At 39.2% G+C, this 27,621-nt stretch overlaps 1 protein-coding gene across 3 annotated transcripts; it reads right to left on the reverse strand.

The window, feature by feature from the left end:
* Positions 1-1,274: 1,274 nt before the first annotated feature.
* LOC147137648 (RAS guanyl-releasing protein 1-like) lies at positions 1,275-27,410 on the reverse strand. 3 transcript variants are annotated; one of them, XM_086049966.1, is made up of 17 exons: positions 27,144-27,410; positions 25,707-25,882; positions 18,613-18,720; positions 15,716-15,776; positions 15,498-15,629; positions 14,458-14,611; positions 14,140-14,313; positions 13,292-13,408; positions 12,378-12,650; positions 10,450-10,530; positions 9,103-9,207; positions 8,299-8,408; positions 7,874-8,018; positions 7,743-7,779; positions 6,000-6,137; positions 3,820-4,130; positions 1,275-3,731 (listed from the first exon to the last, which is right to left on the reverse strand). In XM_086049966.1, the coding sequence occupies exons 1-17, from the start codon at positions 27,278-27,280 to the stop codon at positions 3,597-3,599; spliced, it is 2,394 nt and encodes a 797-aa protein (XP_085906092.1). In that variant the 5' UTR covers positions 27,281-27,410; the 3' UTR covers positions 1,275-3,596. The 3 variants fall into 3 exon arrangements, with proteins under 3 accessions (XP_085906092.1, XP_085906093.1, XP_085906094.1); XM_086049967.1 differs by lacking the exons at positions 18,613-18,720; positions 25,707-25,882; positions 27,144-27,410 and adding exons at positions 15,858-15,927; positions 17,716-18,407 and having other exon boundaries at positions 15,716-15,769; XM_086049968.1 differs by lacking the exons at positions 18,613-18,720; positions 25,707-25,882; positions 27,144-27,410 and adding an exon at positions 15,873-18,407 and having other exon boundaries at positions 15,716-15,769.
* Between the last annotated feature and the right edge of the window lie 211 nt (positions 27,411-27,621).

A 27,621-nucleotide genomic window follows, 5' to 3' on the forward strand; every position in this document is an offset into this window, starting at 1 on the left:
CCATTGTGCTTAGCCCCCATAATTCCCAAGTAACCCCACTAAAGTTAATGTATTGCAATACACTCAAAATCCATTGTTAACCCTATTTTAAATAACAGTCTTTTGGAGGTTGGTTTTGTCCCATGCAAATGTTGCGCATGGCTTTCATTATCATGGCAACCAGAGGGAGGGTCCAAGGCATGCACCAAAGTGAGTGGCTCCTTCATGTGTCCAACTTTATGGCTTTGGCTATATTTACTGACATTTTCTCCCCAAAAAGTGAGTAGCAGCAAAGCTAGTGACTTTGCGGTAGAGACTTCTGGGGACTCTGAGACACCCACCAGTAAAGTTGTCCACTACCGCATGTTCAGACTGTAAATGGATGGTGTTGTGCAAAGCCCTTTCACAAATGTAACACTTTTCCTTGGCGGCATTGCAAAAGAAATAGGGGGAAAAGAGTCAAGATTTACTGATATCATACATGATGATTGCTGAAATTGAAATTTTAATTGACTTTTAAGGAATATTTTTTTTTTTACCAAAGATGCTTTGGTATGACTCCAAATGGTTCCGCTTTCGGGGTGTTAAACAGGAGGTTTCTCTTAAAACTGAAGGCAGGGTGATAAATCCTTTGTCTGTCTCTGTAATTAGGCAGACTGTTGGCTGCTTTATAATGCGGCATTTCACATATGTCCTTCTGCCTAAACCATAATGGCTTGTCTAGGTTGTGGGTTGTATATTGAATTTCAACTGATGGAATTGTCATTGTGTCCACTAAATTCTCATCTTCAGCATGGCGTAAGAGCCTTTTAAAGATGTTTTTAAAAGACACTCAGCCTCCTTCCAGCCAGCATAATATTGGAAACTATTCAGTATTAGTGTGGATGCAGCCCGCTGGACTCGGGCCAGTGTTATTTCCCTCTTTCTCATTCAAATGGAACTAAATGAGCTGTCAGTGGCGCTCCAGACTTTGGAGGCGCAGCTATACACCTCCGAGGCAATTCTGCACACGACATTGAAAGAAATGTACACACAATGACTCTCAATGAGAGCTTTCGCTAGTTTATGGGATGAATACCTGCTGAAGGAATGTACACATTGACTACATGCCAAAGACCAAAAAGTACATCATTTGGGACCTGGGTACCGTGTGTGTGTTTCCCTTTTTAAGTAACTATTCCACTAAAATTGACAGGGTTTGTTGGAAAGCAGACCACAACTGCTGGGATGAATACAGCCTAGGATTTTGTGAGACTCTAGTGCCCCCAATTGATGAAATGGAGTAACACAAGTAATGCTTTTTACATCGAATGCACAGCATTTATTTTTAACAAAAAAACTCACAATACTGTACTGACGTGACATATGAGCAGGTAGGTAACTTAACTATGATTGTGGCAGTGTCAATAAAAACAAACACCACAATTTCCATTTACAACACTGACCATAAAAATATAAAACAAATGTATAGCGATATGTTGTGCACAGATAAGCAAAAAATATAAATAAAAATCTAACAGTAAGTACTAAAGTACAAAAAAATTATAATTTCACGCTTCATATGAACTGTGTAGTGCTTCACACAATAAAAAGATGAAGTACAAGTAGGTAATTAGGGGTCATTCTGCTGCTTTTATGACCCAATTACACCACAAATGTCAAACTACGGTCCTCGAGGGCCACTATCCTGCATATTTGAGATACTTCCCTCCTTAAACACACCTGCTTCAAATAACCAAGATTGTTAACAGGCTTCTGTCTGCAGATGAGCAAAATAGTGGCCCTCAAGGACCGGAGTTTGACACCTTTTTCTTTACATTATCATGCTGTTCATATTCCATAGGCACATGATTCCCAAAATATGATTGAACATTAATATTTTGTTTTTCATTCTACATTATGGCACTCAGTTTTTCTCTACTCCATTTACAGTGTATGCCTTTAATGTACATAATTTGATACCAATCGTATCTGACAATTTGATTTTCTCCTGATTTTTTCCCTCTTAAAAAACATGTACAGTGGAACCTCCAAAGTTGAACGGCACTTGAATGACACTACAGACAACGTAAGATGTCTTCATGTGGTACAAGAAGGCACACTCGGTTTGCAGCGTTTGGATTTTCATTGGAGTGTTTTATCAGTGGCCTAGATGTGTTTATCATTAAAAAAAAAACAAAAAACGATAATTGTCTTTACTACTGCATTAGTGTTGATTAGTGAAATGGTGCATTCAGACTTGAGATAACTTCGGGTTATAGTTACGTAGGAGCAGTGAAACATTCGTAATGTCACATCCCAGGTCGGATTGTTTTTTTTGTGGAAAATAACATTTTGACAGACATGCGTCAGATATACATAATACTTGGGGGTTAATGCATTTTCCAACAGCATTCAAACATCCGCTCGTGTAAAAAAAAAAAATACCATCACTGTTTTTAGAGCATATTAATTCAGACAGTTAAAATTGTAACGGTTGCCTGTTGTACACTCTTCATTTCCTAAAACGAAGACAAACTATCGATTTTGCACTTAAACTTGCCTAAAAAATAAGAGCTCAATGCCAAGATATTAATTTTTGGACAAGCATTTGTCCATCCTCAGTTTCTAAGGGGAATAACCATCGAAGCAGAAAGGGACTCATACATACTTTAGGAAAGGGGCTTGACTGCTCAGTACAATATCAGCAATAATCCATCCATCCATTATCTGTACCGCTTCTCCTCACAAGGGTCGCGGGGCGTGCTGGAGCCTATCCCAGCTGTCTTTGGGCAGTAGGCGTGGGACACCCTGAACTGGTTGCCAGCCAATCGCAGGGCACACAGAGACAAACATCCGCACTCACAATCACACCTAGGGGCAATTTAGAGTATCCAATCAACTTACCATGCATGTTTTTGGAATGTGGGAGGAAACCGGAGTGCCCGGAGAAAACCCACGCAGGCACGGGGAGAACATGCAAACTCCACACAGGGAGGCCGGAGCCGGGATCGAACCCACGACTTCTGAACTGTGAGGCGGACGTGCTAACCAGTCGCCCACCGTGCCGCATCAGCAATAATATTAATCATAATTTAATATCAGAAGTTTGTATTCATTCAGGCAACCGGCACTAGGTGACAGTATCACTCCGCAAACAATTTCCTGGTCTGCCTGTCAAATGTTTTCAAAGGGAAAGTAGCTTTTAGTTTTATTTCACCATGGTTAACTTCTCTCTATGCGTCTGAGACAGTTAGAAAACAGTTCGAATATGACTGAAAACGTTACCTGTCCAGTTAATTAAGGATTTGACAACGGCTAATTCGCATTACACTTTAATGACACTAATTCCATATGGGAAAGTAGAACAAGTTGGAAGTCAACCAGCCACACAGAGCTGCTTCTGTTCATCATTGGAGGTTTCACTGGAAAATGTCTAATTGAATTTTGAATTGCTTATATGTATTTGTTGAATGTACTTATAATTGACTACATTCTGTGTTGATGATGTTTAATCCAAAAACAAAATATCGTAATACCCTTGTTGCTTCTCAAAACAACCTGACTGGCCATGAGCATTATCCTCCATGTTAAATGTTGAAATGCTGGTCTGATAACACTGTATGTACTTGATGTGTCTAATAGGATTCCTCCTCCTCCACAGGATGGAGCGTGTGCTTCTTCAGGAGCGTCTTTAACATATCCACTTCCTGCTCGGCCTCCTTCAACTTCCTGTATAGTGTATCGTTAGCTTTTTGGAGCCTCTCGTTCTCCTGATTTAAAAAGGATAAACAACAAAAAAACAGAAAATTATGAAGTGTGATGCGTTCAAGTACCATTGAGAAAAAATGTGACAATTACTGATTGCAGGGCTTCAACGTTGGATTTGTTGTCTTCTTCTGGCTCTCGACACTTCTGTACGACGGAAATTCGGTTCTCCCACTTGGCACAGTGGCGCTGTTTCCTCTGGTGCAGCGGGTTGGGACATGTTGTCGAGGGAGCGGATGCCGCCGGGACGAGCAGAGAGGGGTGAGGGCGAGCGGCATCAGGGGACAGCGGCGGACACTCGGTCTGAGTGGCGCTGTGAACCCTGTCTAGTCTCAAATGAGAGGTGACTGGAGATTCTGGACTCCAGTCATCAGGCGGGTACTGGAAAGGACACTCGTCCGAACCTAAAGTGGAAACAGTGAGACGGTAGCAGCATGATGGTATTATTGCCACAAAGTGATATTGTAGGTAATAGGGATGCAGTTTCCATGTTGTCGCTGTGCTTGTGTGAGTTATCTGTGGGTACTTTCTCCCACTCTCCCAAAACACATATTTGCTATGTTCCTTTTTTTTTTTTTTTCCCATTTTCTAAGTTAGTTTCTAAGTTCTAAGTGTTACTTTGATCTTATTGGTCAGTTTATGGGAAATCTATTGATCCTAGAGCCTTCTAATCGAATATAGCCTACTTTAAAATATTTGAAATGCCTTTACAAGTACTGGTCGGAATAATTTCGATTATGGGAAAGTCCATTATCCCTTTCTTGTATCCTGTGTATGAATAATTTTGGGTTCAACAGCCAATTCACAGTTCACAATTCTCATTTTTTCTTATGGAACCTATCCTCAGCGATTCAATGAAAAATTCATATATTTGTGATCTTTCTGCTCTTTCTAAAGTGCTCTAAGATTCCACAAGATGCTGCCAAAGCCCTGTCTAAACAGGAAAGTTGTGTCAAGAAAGAATGTTTAAGTGAAACACGTGCTTTGCTTGATGGGGAGGAGCTAAGTTAAGCCTGGGCTGTTAGTGGAGGTTATGGAGAGTCTTCCCTTTTGGTGCATCAACCTGTGGACTTCTGGTGCCTTTTTTTTTAAATGAAATAGTCTGGAAGCAATTTATTTTTAAGAGTAATGTAAAAAAAAATTGAAATGATACTAGGCCTCGTAGTTGGTGGTATATTTATGGCGCCACAGCTAGGTGCTTCACTGCATTCAAACCGATGGACAATTTAGAATTTTCAATGAACATGCATGTATTTGGAATGGAGAGAAAACACACACAACCAGGGGATAACATGCAAAGTTCTCACGGGAAAGTCCAAACCAAGATTATTGATTTTTTTTTGGTGCCGACAAACTTCTGATCCACACTTTGTCAGTAATATAGTGAAAATGAGTTGAGTGAATATTTACTTCTTAAGTCGACTTGCCCCTAAAATTTCACTGTGCTCCTAGTAAAAAAAAGTTAGTCTGGGGGCTTGGTTAAATGGAATTTTGTGTGTGTGCGTTCTTAAAGTGATCAATGAGACAGAGTTTGGGTTAGAGGAAAACTCCGGAAAATAACCTTGTTTACCTGGGCAGGTAAGAAAAGGATCCAGATAAGATGCTGAAGTGGCAATAGAAAACACAGCACTATGCACAGCTGGTGTGGACAGAATTGATTATTTTGACGTCAAACACACTGATGTGTTTAAAAATGATTTGAATTAAAATAGGATTGAAGTAGGATCATGTTTTATTTGGATAGGAGGCTCACTGTCTCACACTTTGAAAGCCCATGGATGAAGTTATTTTTAAACTACACACACACACACACGCGCACAGACGCGCACACACTCAGAAAACATTGTGGTCTTTGGGGGAGGTTATGAATACAAAACAAAATGATTCAGATGAAGTGTCAAAATACACCATCACAGTTTTTTTAAAGTCTAACCTGCAGCTGAATAATGCAGATTTCTTGTCGCAGGTGGGCAGCCTGCTCACTTTTACGGTAAATGAAAGACAGCTGCAGGGAAACCACCCACCCAGAGCATGCAAGAGCTCTAAAACCTTTTCAACACTTTTCTTTTAAAAAAAAAAAAAAAAAGAAAAAAGGAAAATATGTAAATGAGATTCCGTCACTATTTCAAGGACATTTGAGAAAATATTCTGCGAAGCTACCAGATGGCCCATTTCATAGAAACTTCCTATACTTCCTATGCCCTCATAATCCAGTTCTATTATTTGGCTGTAGACTGATAACATGACGGTTTGAGTGTAGTGCCCTGACCCACCCTCCGAGGTTCCCATGGTAACAGGCGTGGAACTGGGCGTGGGACTGTCGGTGGTGTAGTTGTTGTTCACTTTGGTGTTCTTCTTGCACTCAAAGGCCACCTGGTCCTTACACAGCTTGTGGCAGTTCATTCCGCAGTCTGTGAGAAGGCAGCGCAAAGTCAGAACAGGAACTCATCGCTCTTTGAATCTCTGCTGCAAACGCACCCCTCAGACCTTTGCACGCTCACTTTGAAGAACAAATAACTGACACAGGTCTAGCGAGTAACATGCGAGGGGGAAAAACGCATACAGCTGACAATATTTCAGAAAGAGATCCAATACAAGAGTTTTGCTTCTAAATATTCAATAACGCTCAGGTTTGATTTACACAGTCAGAGTGGTAATAATACAATGATTGTGCTTCGAACTCAATGGGGTAACCAGCTATCAATATGATGCCGTAATGTATTGCATCAGTATAAGCTCCAAACATTAACATACTGTATGCATGTTTGCGCACGATAAAAGGCGTTCAACCAGATCAACCAGGTTTCGATAGAAACGTGATCGAACGAAATGATTTGGAATTGCATTGAATCTATGCGGAAGCACGGGGAACTAATGTTTAGCTGTCTGCCTTTGTATCCTAAGTCATCAATCTCTGAGCCTCACTTTCTGAGATGTTTTTGCAGGAGGGGAAACCTTAACCGTTTCTCAATTGGTGTTCTTGTCTGTTCTTATGTCCTCGTCATCTTGCGAAATGTCATCGTCGTGGCCCAAGTCTTGTTCCAGTTATGTACCAAGAATGCGCGGAATGTTGTTCTTGTCTGTTAAACTAAAGTTGCATCGGTTGGCGACTTGGTGTCAAAATTAATCGATTAATTGACAACCAATCAATTATCAAAGGAACTGACAACTATTTTAACTCTTTCATGCAAAGTGGTCACTACAGTGGACAGCTATTTAAAAGTTGCTTTCGCCTACATTAATTAAACTAAAAAAATATATTTATATTTTAAATAATAACATTAAATCATAATTAATGCACGAAAGGGTTAAAAATATTTTTTTAAACTTCAGATGAATTAATATAGGTGAAAGCAACTTTTAAATAGCTGTCCGCTGTAGTAACCACTATGCATGAAAGGGTTAATAATCGAGTAATCATTTAAAGACATTGTTTAAGACATTAGCAAACATTTGCTTTTACTTTGGAAAACAATGACCGAAGCAGTAACTGAATAAGTTTCAAAAGCCAAGTGGAATTTATTTCTATAGCCCTTACTCACAGGAAGGTCTCAAAGGGCTTCACATGCCCATATCTAACAGCATATAAACAACATCCCCTGATCTTAACCCCCAGGAGGGCAAGGAAAAACTCAGAAAACCCTTCTGGGGAGAAATGAGAAACCTTGAGACCACAGATGGGGGAATCCCCCCTTCCAGAGTCCATCAATCCCTCTCATGTGATATTGCTTAATTGTTTACAAGTTTTTTTTAATCACTATACCAAAAAAATAACAATAATTGGTTAATAAACAGCAATCAGAAGAAAATGGTTTTGTAATGCACTTTAATGCAAAGTAATTTATTCGATTAATCGATGGCACAATCGATAGAATGCATGTAAAACAGCTGGAGGTGGTTGTGCAGGTGGTCATAATGCTGAGGCTGTTACTTTTATGTATTGTGAGAAAAAACGAAAAAGGATTTTCTGCTCCCACCCTGAGGAGACAATGTATGACGAACATCGAAACAGTTACCTTTGCATCTGTAGCCTTGCTTGATGACACCCCACAGCTGGGAAGAACATACAGTATCGTCAACAGCCGGCATTAAAGAGATGAATTTTTTTCCTTTTTTATATTGTGCGTTGGCTCATCTGGTCACTTACAAATCCAGAGCAGTTGTCGCAAAAGGTGGGCTTCATGTAAGTGGTCTCCTGAAAGTTATGAACAAAGCCCAGGCCAAGTTTGGAGCATATGACACTGGCCCGCATGAAATAGGCAGTGATCTCATCTCTGCTGACAAGTCCTTCTCTGCAGAAACATGTGAAAAATGCGACTACTGTATTACAAATGAAACACCCCACACTACTTACGTTGACAGTTTTTGCTAGGGATTGCATGATTTTGCGTGGTCTGTGAACATCGCACATTAAGTGGGTCCACAGGCAAAAAAATAGACTAGAAAGCGGTGTGGTTATGGTTAGTTGTGCAGCTACTTGACGCTTCCTGTTACCGCACTTCACTTCACTACAAATACCACTTTGCTCTCCCCTGCAGCTGCAAATGAGTGCGTGACCCGCCGAACACTCACTTGTCTTTGTCCATGACACAGAAAGAAAAGGGGAAGCTGGCGGCAATTTTCTCAAAGTCCTCTTGAGAAATGAAGCCGTTCTCGTCATGATCGTAGTTCTTAAACACGGACTGTGGAGGACAAGAGGGAAACAACGTAGTCGCTCGACAATGAATGAACAGCAGGCTGTTAATATGATCACCATGCTCTTTATGCCAGGGATGGGTAATTGGGTGGCCCATACATACACACACACACAAACACCCACACACACACACGCACACATAATATATATATATATATATATATATATATATATATATATATATATATATATATATATATATATATATATATATATATATATATATATATATATATATATATATATATATATATATATTATTAAATGTACAAAATGACTTCTTGCATTTAATGTTGGTTTTGTGTTCAGCAGTTTTGTGCCGTCCTTGAATGGTAATTGTTATGAAAGCCCTTTGCACTGGAAAAAAAATTACAGTATGTGGTTGTATTGTTATTTGCTTCAAACCTTTTGTTGTTGGGATAGAATAGTGGATATTTTATACATTAATTGAGGAATGTATTATCAAAAATATATTAAAAGCACATATTTTGTCCAGATCTAGAATAGCATTTTTGTCATACATCTGATTAGGAAGTGTGTGGTCCTATTTGGGCGCCCCCAGTAGCATTGATGAAAAATTGCGGCCCCCTTTTAAGTTGCATTTAAGTTGCCCATCACCTGCTTTATGCCCAAAAAACAAAAAAAAAACAAAAAAAACATGTAAAATAGCAAAGACTTACGTCCACCATTCTCTGCACATGTTTGCTAATGGTTCGAGGATCTGGTTTAGGAGCCACTCCCGATACCCAGTCGACAACCACTGGAGGTCTAGATGGGGTTGCTGGCTGATGGAAAATGAATTCATAGTTGAGAAATAAGTCTCGATAAGTGAATAAGCATATTTGGTTAAAACCGTATTCCCTCAAACAGTAAAAGGAGGTGTTTTGTTTACTCAACTGCAGACAGGTACACTTGTTTATTTGAAGAAGGCATCTAATGGTACAAGTGTTTGTGTTAGGATGCAGCTGTCAGAACATTAGTGTTTTTTTTAATCTAATGCAGAAAAAAGAAGGCATCTATTTGGGGAGAGCAATTTATTTGTTCATGTGGATGATGCACCTGGCAACTAATTGAGGCAGGGCAACTATTATATATATAAGCGGAGCCTGCTATTTGAGGATTTACAGTTCTCATCACCTACTTGCATCGATTTGCATGAAATTGCTTTAATCAGAAGTATTCAAATACCTTTAGAATAAGAAATGATGTATATCTACTATTTATAAGCTTGGCGCTACCCAAAATCTGCCATCAAAGCAACTTCACTAAGATAGAATACTGCTCATCTAAAAAAAACATGTATAAGATTCTATTTAGATCTTATTCTTATTATCTTATCTATTATCTTAAATCTTATTCTATTTAGATTCTATTTACAACCTGATAATAGTGTTCAGTTAGATAGTTGGATTGGTTAACTCATAACTGAAGCGGACACTTCACATTTAGCTCTCTGCAAAGTGTCATACTCTGAGTTAATGTGGGGACAAAAAGATTTAGCAAAATAAACTTACAGGCCATAACATTAAATACACCTACACTCTCTCTGCCAACCTCTTGTATCTCTACTTCGATATACAAGAAACTACTAAACAACTAATCACAGACAGAGGTGTGATTTATGAGGTGTCAATAATTTGCTGCACACTCATCGTGCAGACGTGCACACAATTCCACAGCCTTGCGTTGACCTGTAACCTCATTATCCCGAAAAGTCCCTTACTCATAATGGAGTGGTACAATAACACTAATTGTTACCGGTTTGAATTTTTATTTTTTGTGAGCCTCCGGGGGTATGACTGTTAGTGTGCAAGCTAAGTGGTATAACCAAATTATCAGATGGCTCTTAGTATGATGCAGTTCAGTTCTACACAACTGCTAACTACATCCACAGTAATCAGCATATTTCTCTGACAGTGTGATTTTTGAAAAGACACCATTTTTTTTTTGGTATTAGTTTGTCCAATGTTGTGACCATGGATATATGCAGCTAAGACTTGTGGGTGTGAAGTGGCTCCATCACTCACAGGGGCTTTACAGTTCTTGGGCTCCCGGGCATAAGACAGTTCGTAGATTTCATCCTCTGTGTAGTAAAGGTCCAAGGAGAGCTGCATGAAAAGAGCGAGAGAAAGAGTTAGAAGAGAGAGAGAGAGAGAGAGAGAGAGAGAGAGAGAGAGAAAGAGAGAGAGGTCACTGATAGAAGAGCAGATTTTCAAGGACCTACTGTATTCATGTAAAGCACCGCAAGGATGACACACACAAGTACAGCGCTTCAATTTGAATTCACTCTCGTTCACACTCAGTTTGTCACCCACGCACTCATGGATCCTAGACTCTCGTCGCACCCACGTGCATGCAGACAAACCACATGCTGGAACTACGCTAGCCGCAAATGATTATTTTGCTAGTCAACTTGCCGCCGATTGTAGTCGTAATTAGTCGACTAATTGGATCATATGTAAATCGCAGCGTATCGCAGCAGCGAGCAGATGCTCTTGTATAAGAACCATTAGCTCACAGCTTGAATTCTTGAAGGTAAACAAATGAATAATAAAGTTAATTAAAATGAAAGGACATTTGACTTTTAATAAACTTTGCAACTTCCAGCAGCATTCCCGACATTTTATAAATGATGGTAGACTATACACAGATCTGATCGGTTGGATCGGCTCGGCTGATGTTTTGCATTTTATGCAAAATCTGTGATTGGTTATACTGTAATGTCAAAATTTGGCGACGGATCAATGACGTCATTGGTTGGATCCACAGAATAAGACATTAAAGAAAAAGCCAATTTTTTTCTGTTCATTTTTATTCATTATTAATTCGTTTCTATATAATGACTGCTTATCAGTGTTTTGGGGGGAATTTTTAAGAAGATAAGATTATGTTATCAATTTTCCCAATGCATTAAATACACTGGGTGTCAATTATGTGCAAATTTAAGCTATTCGTACTTTCATGCGCTGTTGATGTCACTTAATATATGTTTTCTGATAAAGAAAGTTAGCCAAAAATAATTATGGCTATTCGTGGAACGGTACGGTTCTAATTCCCCACGAATAGTGTGGGTCGACTGTACAGTAAACAAACAAGCTGTTTAAATAGATTAGATAGATTGGTCCATCAGCTTATCGGACTGGCTACCGTTTTTTCAAAGTTGCTGATAGGTGGCCGCTCCAATATCCTGATTGTGTAAATCTTAAATGATGATGCAACTTAAATTGAAGGCGTGTTGCCATTGAGGGTTTGTGTCTACCCTTTTCACGACTGTGACAACGAGAGCAAGCGGGTGAGCATGTGTACCCTGTTTTGGTTGCTAATAAATGTGAGTTCACTGACACTGCAATCCATAGTAGTCACTATAATATATTAGCATACCCAAACATGACATCATTTACGTTTACATCAAACGCACACCGCAACCTGTGTGCTAACTACGGCTAGCTTCGAGGCACGACTGTCCCCTTGTCAGAAATGGAATCAGGCATTAGCCACACTGTTCTTCCTTTTCAGATGCTTGTGTACCACCGCCATGCTGCCATGAAAGGCAGCTTTGAATCACATTAAGTATTTGGGTCAAATGTTCTCTAACTTTCAGACTCTATTTCTAACATCGGTTAGCCACGACGCTGCATTAGCCACAAGTGCTTCTGTGTACATCACGGATGACCCGCATCATCGTGCCTGCGGATCACAGACAGGCTAGCAGGAGCAGCAGAGGAAACCAAAGCATCAAATAAATTAATAAACATCAACACAACTATAAAAAGATAAATGACGCGTTAACTATTAAATTAACCGTCGACAGATTTGGTTGTCGACGTAATTGTGACTAGTCGACCAATCATGGCTGCCCAAGCTGGAACACAGTCATCTACATCTGTGGTAGAATAATGTGGTGAATCACACAAATGAGAGAGAGAGTTGGTAGGGGGGTAGGGGGTTACTATACCGTCAGGAGGTGGACCAAGTCCTTGTTGGCGTCCAGCTTGGGAGGGATCTGCTGGAGTTGCATCAGCTCATTGATATGGCTGTAGAGGGCCTGCAGCTTCTGCACGTTGACTTTGTCTTCCACATAGCCCGGCATGGCTTCGTTCACTGAAATGAGGTCTTTCAGGTGCACGCCCAGGATGGGGATTTTAAAACCTGTACACTTGTTGTATGCTTGTCTATAGTTATCAAAGTTTCTGCATGAGGAAAGCAGATCTGTCATTTCATTTAACACCTGAGGAGAAAAAAAAAAAGGACATTTTTACTCCCCTTCAACACTCTCCAATACATATGGAATGCTTGTAAGTGTATTTTCAGAGACGACCCATGCCTCCATGGGGCACCAAGTTTGTTTGGGTGCTTTATTTTTTCCAATAATTATGTACATTGATCATTCATTGTTGAATTTCCGGGATTACAGTAAAATGAGTACAATAAATTAAAAATTCAACAGCAGACTGGAGTTGTTTTACACAACATTCCAAGTAACCAAGCAGCAATTGGGATACAGGTACAGAATATCATCTAGGCCTGCTAAAAGTAACAAAAAATAAACCAGTGTATCATGCATTTCTTGTAAAAGTGTCATTTGGTTTATTCATTGCTTAAAGAAACTGCAACAGAATATTGTAAAAAGAATTTGGATTAATTTGTTTTAAAAACAAACAAAGCTAAAACATTAAGTCTTAAAATGTACATCTGATGAAATATTCATCTAAATAAATTCTTGAATCAAACATTTAACTTTTTTTATGTTATGTAACGTTAGTTTGCTCTCACTCAATACAACTACGGGGCCTAAGCGGGTGCATCGTTCGCTTACGCCTCGCTTACGCCTCGCTTTTGCCTCGCTTACGCCTTGTGATTATTCATTACCTTGATGACCTCACTGGGTACATGGGAGGTAGTGTCCTTCAGTCTGGATATGGAGCTGTGACAAAGCCCTCCCACCACCGCCATTAGCGTGTTATAGTTGTGCATGAGGTGTAAACCCTGGTGAACGCACACAAACACAGACAAGGTCATTCAATTGACACTGCACAATCCATTGAGATCCAATAGAAAAAAATAATAAAAATCAGTTTAGATGGTCAGAGTGAGAGTAATGTAACAATACATTCACGATTGTGGTTGTAGTTTGCAGTGATGATAGATACATGTTTCAAGTAGGTCTGGTTATATAAAACACGAAACTGCAGTTACGTAAACCACTTAAATTGTTGTTACTTTTTCACACTCTTTTTTTCCCTTCCTTTTTTTTTTTTTTTTTTTTTTAACCCAAAGCACTTTCCCATCTCTTCTCAGCTCTCTAATTCCTGCTGTCACTGGAGAATGATGGTGTGAAATTTGTTTCCATACCCCACGGGCTTTGTGCTCAGCAGCCGGCTGGTGATTTAATGGTACGAACCAGTGCAGGTTAGCAGGCCCGCCCCAATGAAGTGCTGCTTTGGTTGTAGATTACGCCTAACCATTTTCTGAAGTTCATTAATATGACAAATAGGGAATAGCTAAGGAGTGTGACATTTCTAGAAAAATTCAATGCAGTAGCATTTCAAGTTTGGAATGGACGGCTATATATATATATATATATATATATATATATATATATATATATATATATATATAGGTATATATGCTGTATATATAGTACAATATATATAGTACATATCTTAATGGAGTCAGAATGCTCAGACTAGCAGTGGCGTGATTGACTGAAACTCTACCTGCGCCACATGGATGAACTTGGTGAAAACCTCAGCTCTAAGCTGAGCTGTTGGCCTGCTGAGCACCATCAGCTGCACCCACTGGGAGACCCCATTGCACAGGGCAATGGAACGCTCCATCACGGGGATGTCCTTCATGCAGCAGTTGCGGATGTAATTCTGGTAGTCTATAAACTGGCGGTGAGAGCAGAGAGTTAAGAGGTGAACGCAACCGACTAGGCATTTCCTTTGGGAGGAAATATGCACCTTGCATGCATGCCAAATACACAAATCACCATTGCACCAAAGTCATTTATGTTGTTTTGCGAGAACACTCACGGAAATCCTGCAAAATGATTTAAATTCCAGGAAGGTGAGATGCTCGGCCAGTTCAATGGGCTCCAAGTGGTCGAATAGAAGAGATACCTTCCTCTTTTTACTGCTGTTGGCTTTGATCTTCTGGCTGGCCTTCCACGACCAGTCCCGCTCGTTTCTAGAACACACAATGGCAACACCACATTCGCAATGGGCAATGTGAGTGCCGATCTGGCGTTTCAGCACAAGTGTACGATTGGAAACCTATAAAATGACCCGAGGTCACGACAACTTCCCGTCGTGCCAAAACATGAGCCATGTTTTAGTGGCCCTGCATGCCAGAACCTGCACTGATATAAGCCTTTAAGAAACTATTCACATTATGTGCAGTTACTTTTTTACATGTTGTGCACCCCCCCCCCCCAAATTAAATCTAACAGAATCTTACCATTTGCATTTTCTGGGCTTTATATCTTATTCAAGGCCTTTCTGGAAGTATTAAACCTAACGAGCAAATAAAATGTGTGCAGTGCAGTCCAAAGATCAATTATAATTGATCCATTTAAGGGGATAAAACACAACATATTGATTATTTATATGTTGATTTCATCGTATTTATTTATGACATTTGTACTGGCTGTGTTGGGATGGCATCAGTGAACTTTGAGGTGGTCAGACAATGGTCACGTAGTGGAATACAGGGCCGAGGACATTCCAAAATGCCTTATCTCCTTCAACAGAAAGCTGTTGTGTAGCAGTTTTGAAAAAAAAAAATGACCAGAAAATATAAACAATAAAAATAAAAATGAATGGATGGAAGGGACCAGCCTGAGCCAAGACCTTAACCAGTTGAAAATGTGTGGATTGACCTGATGACAGCACCTGAGGTTCTCGTAATTTGACAGATTTGATGCATCACAGCAACTGCGCACTGCATGTGATGCTACATGACAAGTTACACTGCAAACTTTTTATAATCGTGACTGCATTCAGTTTTTTCCCGGCCGATATGGGAGTCGTGTTCAGACCTCTCAGTTGACAGCTGGTCACGCATTAACACTTACATCCATTTGGTTTCTAGCAGAGAGCAGAGATGCTCCTGTCCCTGCTCCCTGATCAGCTCCCGGAGCTGGTCCAAGCTGTCTGACAAGCTGTGGTGCAACCTGAACATCATCCAGAATTCCTGAATCCAATGCCTGGAAGTCAGAGAGGACAGTGTGCATTGCTGACAAAGCAAAGGAAGTAAAGACTGTTAATATCAATATCCGATGAATGAACAAACCTGATGAGATAACATATTCTCTGGCACTCCGCTGGCTGCTCATTGTCCATGGCACTTTTAAATGTAAAGGTTATAGTTAAGGATGGTGACTGGTGACGAAATGCTCATGAGCAACATGTGATTTATTGGCACCAGGGCTCACCAACGCGACATTCACCAATGTAGGAGGCACCTGCTTGAAACCAAATTGGTGAGCACCACTCAGTGAATCACTGTAGAATACAGACAAAGCAAACACACAAAGCTGAAGAACCAAGCATTAACATTATTGTGGTTTATGAAAAAAAAAATGCAATTTCCAAATGTTTTGCAAATGTGTAACACCATCACTATTTTTCAAGAGAATAGAACGTAATTTAAGAATAAAATGTAAGTTTAAACTAGTTGTGATATTTTTTTGAGGCCAAACATGCATTGGTTCTGTGATATAAACATAAAAGTTGAAAATCACACAGTTAAAGGAGTTGACGAAAACAACAATCACTTTTTGCCATATTGGCTAAAACTGTCAGTTTAACCTGACGAAGCTATGTTCAAATCTTGCTCTTGGTTTTAAAACTGCAAACTAAACCATTAAGTTCCAAAGTATTTGGATAATGACTGAGTTTTTATAAATGTTTTTCCTTTACAAACCAGTAGTTCTAATGTTAACTTCTAGAGGGAGTCATTCACTGCCAAGGATTTAGAAAATATGTCTTTATGGATCACTTTGTTGAAATACAAAAAAACAAAAAAAACTCTTCAAATAACAAAAAATACATTTTAGTTATTTATTATATACGAATTCATAATAATTACTGTATATGTATACTACATACAATATAACAATAATTATAATAAATCTTCAATTAAATCTGAGGTTTGCGCTTCAATAGTACCACCATAGTATGGTATAAATACACAATCAAGAAGACTATCATTGTCCAAATACTTCTGGGCCTAACTTGGGATGAAACAGAATTATGTTAAATTATGTCATAGTGTAACAGACTTGAATAGAATAGAACTGAATAACTTTTATTGTAATAATGCTACTCCTTTGATGTAATACAAAAAAAGTGCAAAACAAGTAACACCGTGCAAATACAAAAAAATGAAATCAAGTACAAAATAATGAAATGATTTGCAAAGAGCAGAACTAGAAATTTGAGGAAATAAAACAAGTAACACCGTGCAAATACAAAAAAATGAAATCAAGTACAAAATAATGAAATGATTTGCAAAGAGCAGAACTAGAAATTTGAGGAAATAAATACCGTAAAAAGTAATACAAATAATAAAATGAATCAAATAAGGTGCGATGTTACACACCAGAGCAAGGTGGTGCTGTTCTAAACAATAGTAGATGCGCTAGTGAGCAATGCTGGGATATATTGATAATCCACTATATATGAACAACAAAATAGCACCCAAGGAAATAGAGAACCCAGGACAAAGGTGATGGCATGCTAGGATCATGATGTTCTCTGACATTTTGGATTGGTAGCTGTATTTCTCAGTATTTATTTATAATACCTGAGGGAAGTTTGCTAAAGTTATCTTGCAGGGCTTAGTATGGATGGAGCGGCCACACAAAAAGGCGATCAAGACAAGGTGCGATGTGAGAGTCAGCCCTCATAAATAAATGGACTGACACGAAGGCTCTCATTTGGCAGGAATCATCTTGAAGTGATGCACATAAAAAGGCTAATGGCGTCATGGGAGCAGAAGAAGCGCCCACGCAATCCCTGGGCCGGACTGCGATGGTGAAGGCTGTTAATGGCCCCCGTGTCTCCTCCCTGATCATAACACACTCTCTCAATCTATTTGATGGATCCTTCTGGGGCCTGGGTTCCGAATGAGAGGGTTAAAAATAGCAGAGGGACATTTTGTATTGTGCGCTCTGACGTGGTTTGTGCGAGCAGGCGCCTTTTTAAGCTACAGAAGTGTTTATATATAGTTGAAGAGGACGCCTGTGCGTGTGTGTCCATGTGTTTGAAAGAAACAGAGGTAATTAACACCTGAAACCACAAGGCTGCTCGCTAAGCCGGTGCGCTCCTCTGAGAGGCTTTGTGATGCCACCGCTGTTTCCTGTATGGAAGCCAAGACCGAAAGCCCTCCATGCCAGTCACAACACATGATGTGCAAGAAGACGTGCTTTGTTCGCACTTGGGCTACGACAAACGATTATTTTGCTAGTCGACTAATTACCAAAAGTAGTTGCAATTAGTCGACTAATCGGGTCACATGTAAATCGCACCAGCAAGCGGCTGCTCTTATAATAGCCCTCATTAGTTTACAGCTTGAGTTCTTTCATGTTTGTGGAAATTAATAATTTAATAAATTATTACAATACCGGTAACTAAATTAATATCGACTAGCTTCCGGGTTTAACAGGAACGCCTATAACAACGTTGCATGCAGGTGCAGTAAAGACGGTTTGTTGCAAAATGTTGAAATATCATGTTTCCATGTGTGCCGATCGGATTACCAATCGGCATAAACTAGCTCTGTCGTTCGGAATAAAATCTTGATGGGAATGGGCATGATCGTAATATTAGTCGATCGTAGTCGTAATATTCAGAATGAGGCGTGCACATGAAGCACTTTTATTCCGATCAGGCATTTAATCCGAATAAATGTGCCCTTGTAAACGTAGCCTCCAAATATACCCATATCAAACCCCCAAAATGAAAACAAGAAAGTTGGTGGTGAACCAAGACATTTTCACAGAAATGCAGGCAAATCAAAACCAAATGTGCTTTTCTCATTTAACGCAGGCGAGCTAGAAGTGTAAGCCAAGCAGGAGATTGGCAGTCGCTCTTGACAACCAAATACGGGCAGCAGCACACGACTCAGAATGCCTACAAATGTATCTGTGATATCAATAATCCCGTTCGGTCTGGTTGCTGAAGGATATAAATCGGTGATTTTATCCAGCAGATCACTGGAGGAGATGAGGAGGCGATGCATGGTCAGGGTGATGTTCAACAAGTGGCTCCGCTCACATACGTTACCATCTGAATCTGTAGAGGGATAAAAACAATACACCTGAGTGCGGCAATGTCGAGATATTGCTTGATACAAAATGTCAAGTTATAGCCTCAGAATAAAACCATCACGAGTGACTCATGATCACCCTTGTTTCACCAAGGCAGAATATGTGTGATTCACCACATCTGGATTAAAAGGTGCAAGGCTGCACAAGCACAGTCATTTACATGAAGTGGAGGCGCACAGTAGCTGTCAGTTCTCCGTGTTAAATTGTGCTATCAGCAAAGCGTTCCAAATGTAGTGTGAAAAAGTCTGTTTGTTTGATAGGAGCTGATGATAAGAGCGGAACAGCCAGATAAAGCCACTAGACATTAATAGGCTAGCAAAAGGTTTTCAACAGCAGAAAACAAGCATATTATTTTAGTTAAAGTGGATCCTTGGAACTTGAACAGTTCAAACGTCATACAACTCAGACTCCAACCAAACATGCATCATCCAAAAGTGGAACAACCTTCAAGGGCCTGAACAAGACAGTTTTGTATCAGCTGTTCCTTCAGTGTGTAGCCTGATAAGCCAAACGATCTAATAGAGGGTTCAACAAAAAAATGAAAGGCACATATCACTAGAAAACATTAACATTCAAAGGACAATGACACTATAAACAACAGTGACTTGTTTAACATTTTGGCATTAACATGACAATTTAAGGCTACAAATATACTTAAAATATTAGCCTACCTGTACAGTACAACATTATACTTCCAAAATGTCTAATTGGGGAAGACTCATTGCACAGCCTCGTGGATTGTTTTGTATTTAAGTTCCAAGGTCCCACATTTAATAGAGAACACACTGATTAATAACATAATCATACTATTTTACTAATATAATGTGCTGTTTTAGGACAAAATATCAACCAATCATGGCTGAGCCTCAGAAAACAGGTGAGCTGTGATTGGTTGTTGCCTGAGCCCTGAGCAATTGTGATGTCATTTTCAGTCGAGAGATTGTGACAAAATGGCTGCCGCCTGAGATGGCTAAAAAGGGGTGGATTTTGCTGCTTAACTCATATGCCACAAATGCAATATTAATCAGAATGCTGTGTTTAGACCAGTGGAGGCACATAGAACATATTATTATATACTTGAAGACAACATTTGAAATGATTTTATTAGGTATTAATTATCAACTGATATTGATTTGATCTGGAAATAACGAAATGTATTCATGTACTGACAAAACAGGAATAACACAACACGAGAGCGTTGTAACCGGGTGATTTGAGTGATATCATTGGCATCTATGCAAACAATCACCATCCCTTTACAATGAGGGGAAACCACTGATGGACACACTCTAACAAATGATGTCATATGGTCCATTGACCTTTGTAACTGTGCGGACTTCTGACATATATGCGTCTCCACAACATTTTCTGTTCCTCCAATTTATACTGAATCACTTCCTCTATTGACTCGAGACAGATACAAAGGATGAAAAAAGACAAAATGTGCAAGAAAAGGTGCAAAACCACACAACACTAGTACTGAGCTCCAATTTCAGAGCAAGCAATGCTTTTCCTGACCATTTATCTTCAGAGAAAAACCGCCGCTGCATGCCGCAGTGAAGTGTTTACACAGAGAGGAAAGACGCTTGATGGTGGACAAGATGACAAAATGCATCACAATAAGATGAACATTTCAAGAGCATGCGCTTCATACATGGTTCTGTCGAGTAGTTCCTCTCGAGAATTTAAGGCCATCGGGTGATTGGACACACTTTTATCACCTTGGATAGACTTTGCACACCATGGCAACACATTTTCCAATCTGTGTTATCTGTAAGCAACCAGCCTCTCCAGCGGCACTCCAGCCCTCATATCCTGCTTGGGCAGTGTTTCTGTTCGTGCCACTCAGTCATTACCTGCTTAAGCCAGCGGCCTGACAAGTTCACAACATTGTGCATTTTCGCTATTCCGTTCCATTCAAGCGCATTGGCTTATTATTTACCAATTTCTATACCCACTACAAGCTGCAAAGTGAGACCCATAAAGGCATAAATGCACAACAGGAAGGGATGACCCCACCCAACGTAAACAATTACCCCATCCTTGTTTTCACAACCTCCAAAGCACTAAACCTACCAGCACAGGGTTAATTGTTGGTGTAAATCCCCTCTGGACTATCTGTTGGAGCCTGGAAAATTAGGAAAGACGCCCACGCTGGTGGAACTGCACACCAGACTAGCGGGCTGCTTTTAAGGTTATCTGAGACACTCATCGGCATACTCCAAATCTGTGTGTCACTTTTCCTTGTTTTGGAAGATGTTATCAGACGCGATGGTTTTCCTTTGAAATCGTTAAGGGAGGCATTCTGTGTTCGGATAAAGAACTCGGGGTTACAAATATGATGTATGTGCCTGTGAAAATGTAATTTCTTATAGGATTAAAATGGACACTCATGAAAAGGAATGAGCATTTGACCACATTAACTTCATTGTTGACTTCTTTTTGGGTGCACTAGTTGCCTGTTAAGGCCGGCCTAGTGTCCTTACATATTTAGTGAACCTCTCCAGTATATTATATAATAGAGACAGACCGATGTTTTTTTCAGGGCCCATACTGATTATTAGGAGTCAAGGGGGCCGATAACCGATATTTGGAGCCGATATTCATTTTCAGTAAAAAGGAAAATATTGGCATGAAAAAATAAAACAAATTAAAACTCTTAACTTTGTTGAAGTGCTTTTTTTTCAGATTTGCGCAATATTGATGTTTTTTATTATTATATATTTTTGACAATATGCATCTTTGTTGTAAAATTCTAACAAAGTTCAAGGAGCTCCCAGGGTCATCAGCATGTCTTCAAAAGATACATGAAAACTTAAACAATTGCTCCCTATAGTTCTCCAAAATTTCAAAATGACAGAAATGTTAAAATTTCACTTATCTTTGTTTTGATTTCAAACAAAACCAAAAGGTGCAGAGTGTTCCCAGGGTCAGTAGAATCTCTAATAAAGTTAACTGAAAATTTAAACAAGTTTGAAGTTAACACAGTTTTAAGTTGATTTATTATCGGCCATCAGATTTTAAAAAAAGGCAGATACTGATATCCATCAAAATGCCGAATATCGGCGTCGATAAACGACCCGGCCGATAATCGGTCGATCCCTATTATATAACAGCGAAAAGTACTTAGTAAGTAATTGATTCTGCGGAAACAGAGTTAGACTGTACTGTAATTGTCAGAAGAAGTAGCAAAACATTACTTTCATCCCAATGAAACTCCTCAACTGACTTGAACATATTACATGGCCAACCAATATGCAGTATGTTGCAATACATGTTTTGTAACTAAAGTAACACCAGAATAAACACAATACAACAGAAGATAAAAACCAAGTCAAGCAGTTAAGCCTCTTCAACATCCACCCATTCATTTTCTGTACCGCTTGTCCTTAGGTCATGGGTGAGCTGGAGCCTATCCCAGCTGACTTTGGAAAAGAGGTGGTGTTTACCTTGAACTGGTTGAATTGTCAACAAATAGTTGTGTCTCTATAGTGCTTCTCCACCCAGCTACTTAGAAATTAAACAACCAAGTAAATCTTTTGTTCTTGGTAACTGAGCGGTCCCACAGAGGGGCAGAACAGTTTTCCGCATTTCCAGTTGGCTGCACCGCAGAGAACCCACAAATTAAACAATTTAAAAGTACATTTTCTACTTTGATAGCCTACATATTAACCGCCTACAAGTTTCTCCATCAATTAGATGATCAGCTTGGTTGGGTGAAGATCCAGAGCCACCTTAAAGCAACACTACTATAATATCTGAAACGTTATCATGGAGGGATACACAATCATGCAGAAACACTCATGCCCCATAGGTGTGACACCCAGGTGTCATGTCAAAGCCCAAAGGTAAGCAGAGCTGCAATGAGTTTTGTTTGATGCAGAGATGAGTGTTAGCTAACAGTTTTGGTTTCTGAAAAGTGGCACATACTTGATTGCTCGTGTCCATACATCGCGGGGCATAGTGTAGGAACGGTCTTCGCAAGTGAAAATGCTTTTATTTTCCTGACAGGCGTTCACATTTTTTCCACAGCCTGGGCTCTACTCGCGCAAGAAGAAAACGCTTACTAGTTAAAACCCGCAGTTCCAACCTTCAACATCATGGTAATGAAATCCGTACTTGCCATTGGCCAAGTACGGATTATATAAGGTAATGTTTACATTATACATCTCAACAGGGTTTAAGCACAACAAGAAATACGGTGTTTAAAGCATGCTATATAATATGTTTTTTATAAAAAAGCATGTCCAAGACATCCTATTAAAGCACCAAAAATGCCTAATACATTTTCCTTTAATGGTAAATCTGGTTGAGGTATTACAAACCACTCGAAGCACAAAATGAAGTGAGGTCTCGAAATCGATGGACAATGATGTCAGGTGCTATTGATCGACGCATCACCAGCGGTGTATTCTTCAAAGGCCGGTCACCATGTGAGCGACGCGGTGTGGAGAGTTGACCTTTGGGCTTAGCTGAGCCTGAAGGTACCATTGGGTCACCCTTCAAATAACTCTTACATACACACTAATATTTGAAGAACAGATGGAGCTCACTGACCTTAGGGGTCCCTATGTGATGTGGGCACATGGCGCACAATAACAACAGTGTCAAACCCTACTGACTAGGGTGGGACAGAATATCAATTATGTGCAGATTTATGATAAGACTGACATTTTTAATGTGATGTGAATTGCTGCTTTTTTCAATTTGTTTCATTAAAGCGGAATGTTTTTAGTTCTGTCCGTCCATTTAAAAAAAATAAAATAAAAATAAATATCCTACTGTCGGTCACAAAGAGTTTGGGTGACTCCGCCCTGAACTGGTCACCACTAAATCACAAGGCACACATACAAAGACACACAGCTGTTCACACTAAGAGCTACACTGACACGGAGTGGGGACTGAATGGGTTTAAGGATTATTCGATTAACAGGCAATTTATTGATAATCACATTAATCTATTTTTATTTTTTATAATGATTAATAAATCGTTTAGATACCTTTTTCATTTGAAATTGTCCAAATCCTCTGAATTTCAGCTTCCCAACAGGAAATATCTCACTTCTGTAGTTCTCCATGAAAGCAGACTGATCTATCTTTGTGTTGATTTTAAATAAAACTTTTGCATTAACCTTTAGAAAACAATGATCAACAGTTTTGTCTTTTTTCCGATTTGTTCCAAACCAGTGACTGAAACATCATAAATTTATGTTTGTGTATTTCTGCACTGTCAATTAAAAATAATGTCCTGTTTTTCAAAAGGGATGGTCATTAAAACATTTTTTTTATCCAATGCATTCATTAATCGACAAAATAATCAATTATCAAAATAATTGTTAGTTGCAGCCCTTGTGCAGTGTGAGTTAGGTGAGTGAACCATACCACCAGTGAACTAAAAATATCCTAATGTATCATGATGGTTGTTTTTTGTATAATATTGGTTATTATTAGCGGTGTATGGCGTTATAATAATTACCGTGGGCAAAATATTGAGGTACACTGCAATTGCCATTATAATCCTTTTCTAGGAATTTAGACAAATCATTTAATACCTTTTTTAATACCTACCAACTATTTCTTAATCTACAAATTTAAGTATTTTTAATCCACAGATATTGATATTCATAGAACTACAAATTCTAGAACAATACAACAAATTTTGCTGCCTCCAACATTTCTTTCATTTTTCAATACCTTTAAAGCGGAAATCAACCCAAACACATTTTTTTCCAAGAATATGTTCCCAGCAGGCCCACTAATTGAAACATGGCATTCTGATTAATATTGCGTTTGTGGAATATGAGTAAAGCAGCAAAATCCACCCCTTTTCAGCCATCTCAGGGGGCGGCCATTTTGTCATTTCTGTCAACTGAAGATGACATCACAAGTGCTCAGGGTTCACAGCTCAGCTTCAGAAAACAGGTGAGCCTTGATTGATCGCTACCTGAACTCTGAGCAGTTGTGATGTCATTTTCAGTCGACAGAAGTGATAAGATGGCCGCCCCCAGAGATGGCTAAAAACGGGTGGATTAACTCTTATTCTACAAACACAATATTTATCAGAATGCTTTGTTTCAACTAGTGGGTTTGCATAGAACATATTCTTGAAAAAAATATGTTCGGGTTAACTTCCCTTTAACCGCTTTAAAAGGCCTACTTTTTGCAATTTGTGGTTCATACTTTCAAATACTCTTTAAAACCTCACACACATACTGATAATTCATGTGACAATATAAACTTACACCTGGTTCTAGCTCTCCACTGACGAATACTCTTTATGGGATGCCCTTTTATGAGCAGTCCATTGTAACGCCTCCCCTATTGCTCCATTTGCGTAACCAGGGCAACAGCACTTTGAAAGCTTCTTTTTCCAGAGATATAATCACCAAAACTCAGAAAGCTCTCCTGACAACTTAATGAAGCCAATTATGTTGGCTTGATTGATCCAACCTACTCAACCAACCAGCTGTGCTGTCGTAAGCACCCCCCCCCCTCCCCAAGATAAAGCAAACACATTTCATCAACATCTGCAACATACAAAAACCACCGCAATCTATATACAGATTTCTGTAAGGATGACTGGAAATCAACAAACAATTAGAGAAACCAACATTAACAACAATTCATTGAAATAAATGTTGATTTGAAAAGTAGGGCTGATATTAAAAATCTACACACACATGTTGAAGTGCCAGGCTTTTGTGATGGGAAAAAAATGAGAGCAAGACAAATCAATTCAAAATTTTTCCACCATTGACCAGTGACCCAAAACCTCTACAACTCAATTGAATTTATTTCTTTTTCAAGAGGGGAGGTAAAAATAAACAACTTATAACTTCAAAATTGACCAATCATATTCAAACTCAGCAACAGAAGTGTTCAGACTTTTGAAATCCACTCGACATCCAGCCAAACATAAAAACGTGTTAAGGAAGGCCAGATAAAGCTTACCAAAGGCCTGCAAACAAGCTTGGATGAGCTCCTCCCAGCTGGCCCCCTTGGCGAGATGGCCCACTGACACCGTGGGTTTCCCCATTGGGGTCTGGACCTGAATCGGCTTGTGGAACCTTTGAGGACGTCCTGGAGGGGACACTCTAGACCTGGGGCCACATCCTGGAGTCCCTCTCCTTTCAGTAAATATACCAACACAGGATTGTTAATGAGATAACGTTTTTCTATGTGGAAGGATTTATAACCGCCCATTTCACAACACATACAGGTGGCTCCAAATGTATTCGGACAATAACGTAATGGATTTGAATGATAGCAATCAAGTGTAGACATTTTGATTTAATTTGAGAGGTTTCACAAAAATATGGCATTTGCCATTTTGGAATTAGAACCATTTTATGTGGAATACCTCCATTTTCAGGGCTCATAATGATGATAAGGGACTATTAGATTAATTGTGAATATAACTATCATTTGTCACTTGCTCAACGTAAAATGGGATAGGCTGCAGCTCACCCGTGACCTTAGTGAGAATACGCCATAGAGATGCAAGGATTTGGCCCCAAAAAATATGCGTGTATATATATATATATATATATATATATATATATATATATATATATATATATATATATATATATATATATATATATATATATATATATATATATATATATATATATATATATATATATGTATATGTATATATGTAGTTTGTTGTTTCTGAATATCTACTTGTTGTGTATGGTTGTCCAATGCAATGCAAATACAAATTCTCATGAATTCACATTCTCAGAAATTGACACTCATGCAAAAGGAAAAATACCTAAAAATGACGGCCCCCTTTATGCAAGTACCGGTACACTAATGCAGATGTGATGTTTTAAATGTTTTTTTTATTTATTTATTGTTTTTACAATAAATATCTGCTTTGAAGATTTACAGCATCTGATAGAGAAGTTATGCACATTTCAAATTTAACCACATTTTGACACTTTGGTTTTAATTCCCCTTTAAATAAAGAGTGAGACTACTTTTTGCCACAACTGCCAAACTAAAGCACAGCATCCATCACACAACATGTAAAGTACAAAAGATGGCTTCTGTTTAAAGGAACTCCCATGAGATAGTGTGCATTGTTCTCATTTCCTTCCTTTAACTGTGGGAAATACCACTTAATTACGGACATCCACTTCAGCTTCAGCTTCATGGCTGACCGGCAAATAATATTTTTTTTCATTTAGGGCAAAAAGCAACATTTCTTAATTTTTGTGCTTCTAATTTACATTAGTGTTACTTTTATTTTGTTTTAAGATAAGAGCATATATATTGACAAAGTATGCATGAGTAAAAACTAGGTAAATATACAGAACTGGTGACAGCAACATGTTGAGGAAGCATTCAATGAAAAGGGTAAAATATTACTGTGACACTTACGCATCGTCTTTCCCCTTGTCGTCCGTGGCAATACTTTCACTTTTGTTGTTGTCTTTTGATTGACAGCCCATGGCGAGGTACTGGGCGACGAGAGGCTGCACTAAGCTGTCCATCTGCGTCCTCCTCGTTGGGAGCATCTGATCACTGTGCTCGCCTCACCGGTGATCTTAGCGGCACGCTGCGCGCGCACACGCATACGCACACCTACACACACGCATACACACACACATACACACACTCGTCAATGGACGTGACACAAGCAACAGGCAACATTCAGACGCAGCTTGTCTGTGGGCGGGAGGCAGGCTGCACTGTGGCCGGCATGTCATTAAATGCACTGCAGAGTGGGCAGAGGAACTCCTCTGAGCGTCACGCTCTGTTGCAAGTCACTTTTCTTGACTAAACTTTAACAGGTGTTTAGGATGGTGAAGACTCTCACAGTTACCTAAAATTTCATGTAATCCGATCGTTTTTACAG

The sequence above is a fragment of the Filicampus tigris genome, chromosome 13, assembly GCF_054856515.1.
Source record: "Filicampus tigris isolate MCC_2025a chromosome 13, RoL_Ftig_1.0, whole genome shotgun sequence".
Lineage (NCBI taxonomy): Eukaryota > Metazoa > Chordata > Actinopteri > Syngnathiformes > Syngnathidae > Filicampus > Filicampus tigris.